We start from the raw sequence: 13,414 nt of genomic DNA on the forward strand, positions 1-13,414 counted from the left end.
TAAAAGCGTACAATATTGCCTAATCCTTAACACATTCACACGGGTCTCAATGCTCTGCAGAGGTGAGGGACAGAAAAACACTGGACAAATACTATCAAACCACTCAAACATACACTGATACATAGACACCAGGGCCATTAGAAAAGGTGGTGTATTTGGATACATTTTGGACAGCCCTAACTTCTAAGGGCAACAATTTACTTTGGATGGTGCGATTTTCACTGCAAACAGAACAAGATATTGCTTTGTTTCCTTTATCTGAACATAATTCACCTCATTTTTATGTAATGCATTGAGAGAACTGTGCATATCTCAACCATATGCATATTGTCCGAGTCTCGAAGGAATATGGAAAAACAGACATAGCCAACAAGTGATTCAGCAGACAAGGCTAAGGCATGTCAACAAAACTACACCCACTTTCACACACAAATATGCATCTGATGTGGGCTAATAAACACACATTTTATCTGCATTGGACCCATTAATTTCAGGCTGTTTCAGGCTTTAATTCCTTTTCACCCACATTCACACAGTACCCAGGTTGTACTGTAAATTCTAGTTTGATAGAGATCACTACTAAAGTGGACAGGAAGATCTGAAAGGTACATGAAGGTGACAGAAGCATTGGTGTGTATGTGTGTGTGTGTGTGTGTGTGTGTGTGTGTGTGTGTGTGTGTGTCTGTACAAAAACAAAGGCTTTCGATGAATTTAATGACTTGCAGTGATAAATGGTCTCAGACATTCACAAAGGCATCAAGGTTGACCTATATTTTTTGTCCCTGAAAAATAGGCCAGAACCTAAATTAAAGGGGCCAATAGGGCCACTACACGCATGTAAACGCCATTATCTTCACGATAATTGTGTAGTGTTAGGGAACATAGGAGAAGCACTGAGTGAGGAGACATAGCCTAAGGGCAAAGCTGTTGACATGTAAACAGTGAGGACAGAAGCTGAAATGACAGCACAGACAGCAGGCTTGTAATACTAGTGCTGCTTGACTTGGGTTTGGCCTTGGCCACAAAATTAAGGTCTAAAGGACAACAGTCTAGATGTCAAGATACCAGGAGTCATATCATGTCAATAAGTAGGTTGATTTCCTTAATTGGGGAAAATAAATTTCTGCCTTTTAGATCATTTCACATCAGACTATGTCAGCATTGCTGTGCGACCAAAAAACACATCCTGAGACTTTTGAAGCAATGTCTCTCTTTTCCTGCATTTTATTTATCTGTCTAAAAGGGCTGTTTACACAATGCCAGGTATCCTTGAGAATTTACTGTAAAATCATTCACATGATTTTGTGCGCATGTGCATTTTTTTCCATTTTCTTTAAACAATTCATTATCAAATAAGATGCTCATCTGGTTATGACATTCAGAAATCCTGTACTAAACCTTTTACAGGCAAATGCTCTTGTAGGAACATTTCAGAAAAAGTGGCATCTTGTTTGATGTTGTTGGGATTTTGGATGAAAAGCTTCATGGGCTTCTGGTATATCATTCTCTTGGCACACAAGAAAAAAACAGCCCCCACGTGAGAAGCAGATCAAACCCAAACCCTGTTTAACTCATGTCATCATAGAATCTGCTAAACATAACGGTCATAACATTAACCATATTTTTAAGCAAATTTTTCTTTTTCTTTTTTAATTATCAAATCCAATTTACCAGACTAGGACAGATTAACATCACTACAGCTACATGCAGGAGCTGCACTAATCCTGTTCATTTGTTGGCTAAACTAGGCCACATTGGTATTACACACATAAGAACTAGCCAATCGTTGTTCTTTGACTTATAATTGGTTTGGTGTGTTTGTGGGTGAGTAACTGTGTGCGTTTGGTTGTATCTGCTTGTGCCATCTGTTGTGCTGTACATATAGCACATCAATAGTCATCCATGATACAATGCGTGTGAAAGAGCTCATACATGCCACTAGGGTTTTTTTAGAAGCTAATTTCAGTTGGACATTACCTTAGCCTTTGTTCATCTATTTATTTCTAAACATAAAATTTCCCACAGCCCTTTGGAGCTTAAGAGTGGTCACAGGGGAATAAATGATCTGTCACTCAACGATGCATCGCACATACGCAAACACACACACAGGCAAAAAATAAGCTACAAGCAACAATGCTATAAGGCTCCATGTGAGGATGATATGATGAAACTCTTCTACATTCATCAAAATCTTCTCATTTTAAATTATTGATCCGGTCCCCACTTTTCCCTGCTTCTTTGCCACAGAAAGGGGAAATCTAAAAATAGCTTGTGAGCGTCAGTGCCTAGAAGTCTTTCCATGTTCTCCCCATCTGGCAGCATCAGTGAATTCAGATGAGCCTCCTGCAGCTCTTGCTGCTCTCTCTCTCTCTCTCTCTAATGCACAGCTCCATGCAGACATGCAAATAGACACATACACACATACACATACACACACACACACACACATATATATATATATATATATATATATATATACACACACATACACACACACACACACATATATATATATACACACACACACACACACACACATATGCAAAAACTGCAACATTTACTTTTAACATATGTGCTATCACACATTCACACAAAAAACAGTTGAAACCACACGAGTGGGTGGGATATTTTAATATCTCACCTTTCTTTGACAGACTACTACCATCAGCATATCCACCACCTCTTCTTCCTCTCTCCACCATTCTTCCCTACAGTGCTGCCTCGTGTCATCTCTTTTTGCCCTAGATCTTCATGATTTGGCCAATCTGATCTTATGCATTAGGTAGAAAGAGCAAAGACATCCACTTGCAGCTATCCCAATGGCAGTGGATGTTTATGTACGTGTGTGCGCGTGTCAAAACACGAGTGCAGCAGGTTCACATAGTACCACCTGAAAAGTCCCAGTGACCTGTTCACTCCATTTTTCTCAAATGCCCCCGTCTGACCCCGACATATTGAGCGATAATGAGAAAGGGGGGTGAGAAGGATGGCACCTTGTTTGTGACAAAGTGTGATCAAAAAATAAAAAAAATACATAAATATTACGCGAAAGGAAGAACGGATCAGACAAGAGGCACGATATGCGATTTATGTGTAAAGTCAGCTGTTCCTTGACAGAATCAATGAACACAGAATGGCAACAGTTTTATGTCCACACTAATAGACCATGCTCTTTCAAACCCTCCTGCCTGAATGACAAACTCTTCAGGGTTTAACAGCTGACACAGGTTTTTACTTTAAGGTAGTGTACAACAAAACAGGGCAGTAATTTGAGGACACATGCTGCATCCTATTTTAAATATGAAAAGAGCTGGAACTAGACCCAGTAAGCAGCAGGCCACTTCACAGTCAATGATGAGGATGAGTAACGGCATGTCCGGAACTACAAATGACTCCAGACATAAACAAAAGAACAAAGTTTGAGAGCACAGAGAAAAGCAGTAACTAACTGGCCGACTTTGTCATGTGGATAATTGGAATCAAAACACAAGCCCATCTTGTGAAACTGGGATGAAACCCAGAAGATATATTAAAAAATAGTCTACAATTGATTTGTAAAAATGTAAATATAAAAAAAGAAACAACAGTAAAATGTCCACTTTGTTTGTGCTGGAGCAGATAAAAGGCTTAGTTATTACTAAGGAACTTTCCCTTTTTTCTAGAACAATAACCATCAACAAAGCGAAGTTGCCTATTCCAATCTAAAATGGGCTTAATTTAAGATTTTTACTATCCACATTTCCACTGACTCTCACCCTGAGTGCAGACATGGAAAGATATTGGTATTGGACTGTGGGTCAAATATAATACTATAGACACTCAAAGAACATAGAGTGGGAGGGGATTTCTCAAAGTTCACTCACACTGCACTGCGGTCATTACCATACCATAGCAGGGAAGTTGAGAGACTTCCTCAATTCGATTCAGCAGAATCAGATGAAGAACAACACAGACTTGGATGGTATCTGATTCTGTTTAAAAGAGCCAATTTAACAAAGTCATATGGGTTAGATAAAAGAGAAAGGCAGAAGGGTTTTGAGATAAACAAAGTGTGAGACCCAGGGGTCCTCTCAGGAGTGTGAGTGGAGAAGTGTGGCCTCTCTAATGACCAATCAACACCCTCCTTGCTGCTATGGCATCTGTTAGTACTCCAATGGCCTCCCGTCTGAGTGTGAGCCCATGGTGAACTCAACACGCAGCCGGAATCCAATCAGACCGCAGAACTGGCAAAGCTTAGGTCAAGGAGCAATTCTGACATTTTGCAGAATGTCAATGTTCAACCTTTTCTAAAAGTTCTACTACATAGGAGTTTTGCTCTGTGAATATGAAGGGTGGAAATGAGAAGGGTTGAAAGCCAAAGGAAAAAAACGGAACACCACAGTGCTGCTTGAGGGGGCTACAGCAGAGAATGAAGCAGATTGATAACTAACTAGCGAATAGTAGGTGACACTGTGAGACCTCCGGGTCTTAGCGAAAATGTTCTTAGGATACGGAAAAAAGTAGCTTTTCCACATTTGGACAAAGTGAGGCTATACAAGGAATGCGATGGAGGGAAAGGCATAAACGCAACGTAGTACTGTAGTTTTGCTTTTTGAATATCTATAGAAATCATCCTATAACCTACGCAAGTACACTTATATATTAACAGCAGAACCTCCTGCAGGATATTTTAACTCTAGTATAAAAAAAAAAAACATTACAAGATATCGAGACAGACACTGTCTGTCACTGTCTCTGCCTAAAAAAAGAAAAAAAAGTAAAAGAAAAAAAAGAGAAACACAAGCTCAACAGTATAAAACTGACAGGCTAGCAAGATAACAAGTGCCTTCATTCATCCTCTCAGGCTAGAAAGACGTTGTATTGATTGTAAAGCCCTTTGACGCAAATTTGTGATTTTTGATTTTGGCCCATGTAAATAAAATGTGCTTGAATTCACTGATTTAATTCTGTTTGTTTGTTTCAGAGAGGTGGAGGCAGGGAAACCCCCTGTACAGAATGTCAATCTATTAGAGAGCACAGAAAAGGGACAAGCCTGAGCTCCCAACTGATCTGACCTGCATGTCTGAGCTGTGGGAGGAATGCAGAAAAAGAAAACTCAAGCATACACAGACACACACACACACACAAGACACACACACACACACACAGAGCTTGCAAAGCAAAACACTCAGAGAAGAGCCAGGGCTGGTTTCAAGCCCAAGACCTTAGTCCTGGGAGTCATCGGTGCTAACCAAGCCGCCCTCGTTAAGGTATTCTTAAACAGTCGATCACTCCCCTAATGGCTGCATGAATGTTCCTGTGAAATTGATGCTGAACTATTACGTTTATTGCTTTGTTAGTCGTAACAATCTGGCGGGATGGAGTGGGTGAGGACAGGTAGCATCTGTCCCCACCTACTGTCTTGGCAGCCACAGCATCATCTGCTAGCTTTGGCAGCATCCTGGAACCACATCAATATGGCTTTATGTAGCCAGGGCTGCTAGTAGCTAGCATGCCAGTCACGATCTCAGGCAACGCTCGCTCACAGCCTGAGTATCCACAGAGCACTGAGCCAACAGAGCTAAGCGGAACTGAGCTCGGGCTGAACAGGGAGGCCAGGTCTCCATGGACCTGCATGAGGAAAAAGGGCCAGCGTCTGTCATCTATCCACACATCCATGGTTAGAAATGCGGAGCCAAGTCCAAATATGAACATTGCCACCGCTGTACTGTAGCTGTGAGATTTATTTTCATTCTTTTTTAATAACTCAGCAACAATTCAGTCGTAAAATGTAAAATTTCAGGTACAGACATTTTTAGCGGCAGTGTTTTAATCAAATTAATTTGTAAGGTGAGGGACTTTTGTGTTATTACCTGCAGCACTGATGTTTTATGCCAAAACACAAGTAAATTCAAACCTGCCCATGGGAGGAATATTTGGCACATGTCCAGCCAGAACAGAATCACTGGGGTAGTAAACAATTCTGAAATCACATGGCTTCAGTTCCATACATACAGATTAGTTGTGCTCTTCTTGACCACAGTGAGACCAAAAACATGATCTGAATGCCTTTGAATCAGACCATCTTGGGGACAAATGTTATGCATCAGTAACAATAAAAGTTATATCTTTCAGAGCAGCTGAACGGCTGTGTTGGCTGAACATCACAGGCCTTCAGGAATCTTATAAAACCCTATAAACAGCAGTGTGCTGTAGTTACCTGCAGGTGGATCACAAAGTTCCTCTCACAGGAAGCAGCACGTGAAACTAAGCAAACATGTCTTTAACCCCCTAACCATCAGCATTGGCTCTAAACAAGGGTGTGGTCTTTTCCCCCATACTCTTCTCCCTGTACACTAACAGCTACACCTCAACACACCATTCTGTCCAGCTTCTGAAATGTCTTGAGGACGCCAACCTCATTTGAGTCACGTCCGAGGGTGCCAAGGGTGCCGAGGGTGGGAGGTCTGCATACAAGTGGAAAATCGTTCACTTAATGACCTGCTTCAGCCAAAAAATCTTAGAGCTCAATGCTCTAAAAACAGTGGAGGTACTTATGGATTTTTAGAGAAGAAGCTGGCATCCCCCATCCCCACATATGTGACTCTCCAATAAACACCAAGACACTTGACAAATAACGTATTTCTGATTTTTATAATCAACTGTCAATGACAATAAATGATGCTTATTGCTAAAGATGTCATATCATTTGAGACACAATATGCACAAAAAGAGTATAAATAAATACTGCCATATTTGTTTGTAGGACATAATTAAAAGCATAAAGAAAAAAACTTATTTTAAACGCAAAGGTACTACAAATTTTCCAAATAATCCAACAGTCTATTTTTCTATAATATACAGTACGTGCATGATTTCATAGCCTAGACTTCATTAAGTAGGACGACGCCACAGAGCAGTGGTTAAATAAAATGTGCAGGTTACAGGCACATAATTCAGTTTGGTTACAGTAAACAACTGTTGAAGAGTAATCAAGCAAAACATTTTACTGTGGTGATGTTGTTGTCTATCACGACTTCACCAGTGAATGCGTTTACGTGGACGGCTTTCCTGGAAAAGCTGATTTCTTAAATGTCACGTAAAGGGAAAAGCTGGTTTCCGAAACCGGGGTAAGGAATTAGAAAAACCTGGTTTCCTCCAGGTAGATTTCTGTCAAAGGATGCTGATTTCTTTGCCATGTATGCACATAAATCAGGTTTCTAGTTAGGCAGCTGAGTAAAAGACTGAATGCAAAGAGAGATCATTAACGAGACAAGCCACCTCATCAAGTCTGCCTAAATTGTAACTGACACCTAACACTTATGTACCTTGTACAAGTAAGTACATTTTTCTGTGGCTTTTTAAAATTTGGACAGTTCTCACTATGAATCACCTGTGTGTGTCGCCCTGTTATTTTCCATTCTCTCCTCTTACACTGTCAATCTGCAGCCATTAACTTACACACCCTCAAAAAAAGAAGTCAGAAAGCAGCATTTCCAATGACTTCACATTTGACATCTGTGCGCCAGGCTTCGAAAATGAGTCCCGAGGTGGAGGAGTAATCAGGTTAACTCTTCTGTCACATATATACCAAATAACCAGTAACCAGGTTTCATAAGCATATGCAAAGACTGTTTCCTGATTACCCATATAAGCGGATTTTTCTGAGTACCCTGGTTACCTAAATGCATGTAAACGCGTCATTAATTTCCATAACAACTCCTCGAGGTGGACACATCTCGGGTATCACGGTTACATGGTATGTCAGCAAAGATCCATTCATTCAAATCTACTCCGCAAATAGATGTTTTACTCTTTGTTAGTTGATATATTTTTTATCCACTTATATATATTTAGGGCTTCATAATAACTTATGAAGTCACTGTACTGACAGATTACTAGTTCTTGCTCAAGGGGGCACTTCGCTAGGTTTTCGCTATAATTATGTAAAATCTTGGTTGTGTTATGTTGTATTAACTATATCAGGTGCCTTGAGATGACTGTGTTGTGAAATGGCACTACAGAAATAAAAACAATTGACTGGAACTGATTAATTGGTAACATAAGAATTATAAATACATTTTGCACTATTAAGTTTTGAAATATTAAGTTGTGGACTCCTATGCCAAAATGATAACTTTATAATGAGCAAGCAATCTACTATGGGATAACAATTTTAAAAAGGTCAGTGGGGTACAACGTAATAAAAACCAGGCTTAATGCAGGCCTCTCTGCAAATGTGAGTGTCATCTGCATACACATTAGTACAACTACAGAAGGTGTGAAACCCAGTTAACACAGGAAGCTGAAGGACGTGCTGACCATCTAAAACAAACCAAGCTATTTTTATCAGCCTAAAGCACAGGCTTGTAAACTGCCGTTTGATCATGACTACAACTAACAAAGGGAAGTACTCTCTAAACTACACTGGTATCATGCTATGCATCACATTTGTATCACTTTTCAGACCCATGGGACCAGGATGTGGTGAAAGTGGCAAAACACTCGTGTGGTTCCCGCAAAACCCTGCAAAAACACCAAACTTACTAGTCACAAAAAAAGGTACCCTTATAGTCAGCTTTTAAAGGACAGCACAGTAAACATATTGGTAGTGTGTGTATACAGCAACTGAAATGCAGCCAAAATCAATCTAAAATTAAACTTCTATTGTCTAAACTGTGAAGAGGAGATATGAGAAATATGAGCAAGCTGAAACCTTCCACCACTTCTCCCATTGCTCAAATATTCCACACCATGTTGCTATGACAATTTAATTATAGTCTATCATGGTTGCACTGTTGTTTGTTTGCCTCTGTAAGGTAGTGGGAAGATAATGTGTGAATCTAAAGTGGTGCTTTTTGGCAACGTACCTAATGTTTGTCTGTAAGAGAAACAAATCTAGTTTGTGGTGTGTGGAGGTTTTACAGCATGGACAAAGCAAGTCTGTTATAACCCACAGGATTAACCCATTCTGCTCCAAATTAAAGTATGTACAATGATACAGAATAAGCCAGTTTAGATTCTTGCAACATGTATGCTTATGTAATATTCACAATGAATCCACTCAGCTGTTGTAAAAAATGTAAGTGTCAATTCAGTTTTGTACAGACTTCAGCTGAAGGTAATTTAAAGAAAGGGATACGGATATGATTCACAGAGAAGCGATTCCATAGTCATATAACTATCTGAAACTGCTCTACCACAAACATTAGGCCCTGATGGAGCGGGTATACATCTACGTCACAGCAACTTCCTCAATAGGGATGTTCTTAAAGCCAATCAGGACTGACCAAAACTGGAGAGGCACTTTTTTTTTTAAATGAATGAGCAGTATATGCTCCACTTGACCTTAGGGCTGTGCAAACATTGCTCTGTAGTTGTCCTCCAGGGACCAGGAGTCCGGATATGAGTCTGACACCAGATTATACAGGGGGGGAAGTCCGTTATTATAGTGAAGGACGGTGGTTTATGAGTTTGGTTTAAAAACTATTATCAGAACTATTACCATGGACAACTTTGAATCTACTCTGGACAGCTCAGCAGCTGCACAAGTGAACCATCCACATAACACCTCTTTAATGTCAAAATGGAATGGACAGAATAAGACAGCTGGTCTAATATGCACTGAAAATGTTTTCACATGATATTTTTCTTATGGGGAACACTAAATATTGAAGTGAAATATGAGTTGTTTTATTTCCTGTATACATAAAGGTAGAATATAGTCTTGTTCTTCAGTGGCCACAGTCATTTTCCTGCCTGTAGTCTGACCAGTTTTTCTCCTGAGCACTGCGCCTGGAATGTTTGACCAGTGTAAACAGCACAACTGTTAATGCAGCTTGCTGACCCAAGCATGATCTTTCTGAAACAATCTTTGTGGTCACAGTAACAAGAGAAAAGCCTGCAATGGTGAACTCATTGTCAGGTTTAATAACACAACAATTCTTAGGCTGCTGACAGAAAAGACACTCGTAATACCACCCCAGACATAATGTTTGCCCTCGTCAATGCATCTACACTTGGGCGTTCAGTATAGTTTAGTGACAGTCACTATCTGGCTGAAAGTACGGTGAAAGTGCACTCAGACACTCTACTGACAACGTTGCAGGACAGCTTGACTGTGCAGCCTTACAATAACTGTAATTACACTATGAACAGTAATTTCTGCACACATACTGGGATACCTCTGGCACATACTTTCCTCATCTAACACTTAAAAAAGATGCTGTAAAACAGGAATGCATTACATTCTTACTTGTTAAATGGCACAAATGAATATGTGGTCATCAGAATTGCTCAAAATACATTTAATGTCAATTCTCCTGTTGTGTCTTAACAACAGAATGAAACCAAAGATATTTCATTTTACAATGACACTCAAAGGCAGTGACACTTTACCAAGTCACTGTTGAAACAATACTTTGATTATTAACTGATTATGAAAATTACCGAATACAGTGGCAGTGTATTAGCTATAATGCTTACTTACTCTTAAAGTTCAGACATTTAGAAACTTGTTTTGTTTTACTTCTCTAAACGATGAAGATGACGGGAAGACACAGTCAACACATCACAACACTTACCCTCATTTTCAGATGTTGGACATTCCACCTGTACAACCAGATCAAATGTTCTTTCTGGATTCTCCCTGAAACCAATGAAACACTGGTTACTCTGGGGTTAGAGGAGGCAGCTGTTTTTACGATGGATTCGTGTCAACAAGTGTGTATTCAGCACTGGCGCATACCACAAATGCTTTGCTGGGAAATGTCATCAAATGCAATGTTACAGAATATTCTCGGTCCTACCTGTCCTGACTTGTCCTACTTAACTTTCTTGAGTCACACTGTCAACATTCCGACTATGTCAATAACAGCAGGTTAGTTAAAGCTGAAAGTGCTTCAGTCTGTGTGTAAATAAATTCGAAGTTGTTTTATCTCTGAAAAATCTAGGTCACGCGACCCGAGACCGGTCGATCGGTGTCGTGTCTTCATGTATCCGACTTAAACCGGTCTGCTCGGCTAGCGGAGCTGCTAATTGGTGGTCAGCTAGTGGACGGAGCAGCATCCTAAACGTGCTGTCGAGCCAGCTGGCCTGACGGTTAAATCCACGGCTGGAGATGATGGCACACATTACAACAAACAGTCCTTCGTATTCAGCCCCGATTTAAGCTAACGTTACGAGTCTGGGCCACACGTTAGACGCTAGCTCGGCAGTTCTACACCAAAACGGAAGAAAACATGCAAACTTAAGAGGCTTACTTTATTCTGCTGTCCATGTTTAGCTACAACATCGCGACAGCTCTGCTCTGCTGGCTGTCGGTAATTATCCACCTCGTTCTTCCTCAGTCTGAACAGTCACTTCGTCTGCCTTAATTATCTGATGCCGGTCGAAAGCCGAGGCGACGGCATGCCTGGAAGTGGGGTATCGTAGCAGTCTGCCCTTTTTTTCCTGCCGTTTACTGTGGCCTGAATCCCCCCCGGTTCAGCACCACAGTGGCTATTTCCCACAACAAACAGCATACCAGGAAGTGCTGTCAAAGATTTGGTGACGTCAGCGCGTCCGATGAACGAGCACCTTGCCTGCGAGCATCTTTTCTTCCGTTAGAAGTTAAGATCGCTAGATCTGATACATGTGTTTCATGATCCTGATAAAACAAACGTGTTTTCCAACACGAATGCATTTTCAGTAATTCAGCTGTGACGTGAGAGCTTCAAAGCCGTTAATACATTTTAGGTAGAGATGCACTACTAATAAAACCCAGACTGCAGAGCCATGCCCACATTAACCTCCTCAGGGGCCCAGAGCAAAAATGTATTTTTGGGTCCCTATTAGTAGTACCAGTACACTAGAGCTAAAATTGGCAAAGTTGGCAGAAAGTTGTCTGAAACTATTTTGATAATCATTTTTCTAATTAACTTTATTTATAACAATCCCTTTAGTGTTCCTCAGTCTGCAAACCAAATTCGTTTGCTCGTCATGCTGTGGACCTCTGCTGTTCATAAATGTTCAAAGACACATCAGCTAGACACAAGCTTAACTGGGTGACATACAGTATTTCCTCATACCAAATTGTGTGATTGTGGAGATTATTTACAGTAACTTTTACAGAAGTAAGCCAGAGTCAGCTGCTGTAAAAACGACCACAGCAAATATTTACAGTAATTCTGAGCATTTTGGACAACTCTACATTCACTGAACAGTTAATAGAGACGATTCACTGTTGGTTGTATTGGCTGTGTAATGATTGTTGAAAATAAGATTAATTTAGAAACGATAAAAAAATTGACAAATCATTTAAAAAGAAGAAGAAGAGAAATGCAAAACATAATACATATTCTATGAAAAGTTTCTCAAACCACTGGCTCAAAGGATAAAAAGTTAATATCAAAGTATTTTTTTCTGCCACTTGGGGGCTGCCAAACAACCTGTCAACAAATAACAGAGCTGGGTTATCACCTACAGGGTTATAAGCACAGAGACAGTTATAGGCACATCTAAGAATCATGGGATAACATAGGAGCAATGCTGACTTTCAATTGCATTTAGGGTTCTGGCTAAAATGTCAGTCTCCTCTTCCTTGTAGATACTGTAAGGTACTAGAATGTTACAGAAATGTAAGGGAACTGCAGAGTCTGGCAATTCTTGGGACTTATAACAACACTTTTTCTTGGTTGAAATAGGACTACATTTTCACATAGGGAAAGAATGCAACTATAGGTACCCCTACAGACAATGTTCCCCAGAGATCCAGGTTGACTACAGATCTATTCTTTTTTTAAATTTGACTGGATGCAAACATGTTAAAGAAATTAGACCATTAGAATACAGTAGCAGTGAACCTACCCTTCTAGTCCTAGTTTTGTGGACCTTTCTTAAAAAATGTCTGTGCAGGGGGTGGGGTTGGGTGCTGGTGCCTATCCCAGCTGTCATAGGAGGAGCGGCGTGGTACACCCTGGACAGTTCTTCAGTGTACCTCAGCGCCAAAACAGACAGACAGACAACCACTTGTGACTAGAAGTGTATGAGCTTGATCTGAGTGAGAGAAAGTCTAAGAACAAGCTTCCCGCTCCCTCATCACCCCCCCGAAATGCCCTTAGTAAGGCCCCTAACCCTCAACAGTTGCTTAGCCGTCAGTGGCCAGCAGATCCAACTGTGCTGCACACCGGAAGACTGAAAAAGGCTGGAATGATAACATGACTTTCCTCTGCATAATTAGAGCATGCCATGCGTGTGAGTGTGCTATTTACAGAAACCATCTTAGATAACAGTAGTCCATGCATGAAACAAATGCTGAAGTTGCAAAGCTGAACCCAGTTATATTAGCTTTTAGATTATTAGAAACTGTCTGTGTTAAACCCAGTATACAGAGTCATGTGACTCTTACAATCTGTTCTAGGACTGAACTTGAAACATGTTCCTCAGTAAATCAGCT

At 40.4% G+C, this 13,414-nt stretch overlaps 1 protein-coding gene across 4 annotated transcripts in view; it reads right to left on the reverse strand.

The window, feature by feature from the left end:
• dennd1b (DENN/MADD domain containing 1B) overlaps nt 1–11,547 on the reverse strand; it is a 101,544-nt gene extending 89,997 nt beyond the window's left edge. For 2 of the 4 annotated variants that reach the window (XM_067512942.1, XM_067512941.1), the window contains exons 1-2: nt 11,241–11,530; nt 10,563–10,627 (exon numbers count right to left, since the gene is read on the reverse strand). In XM_067512942.1, coding sequence (XP_067369043.1) covers nt 10,563–10,627; nt 11,241–11,257 — 82 coding nt within the window. In that variant the 5' untranslated portion in view covers nt 11,258–11,530. Of the gene's footprint in view, nt 1–10,562; nt 10,628–11,240 lie in introns of all 4 variants that reach the window. The other 2 variants (XM_067512943.1, XM_067512944.1) reach the window with 2 other exon arrangements.
• Between the last annotated feature and the right edge of the window lie 1,867 nt (nt 11,548–13,414).

This window comes from Channa argus, chromosome 8, assembly GCF_033026475.1.
Source record: "Channa argus isolate prfri chromosome 8, Channa argus male v1.0, whole genome shotgun sequence".
Classification (NCBI taxonomy): Eukaryota; Metazoa; Chordata; class Actinopteri; order Anabantiformes; family Channidae; genus Channa; species Channa argus.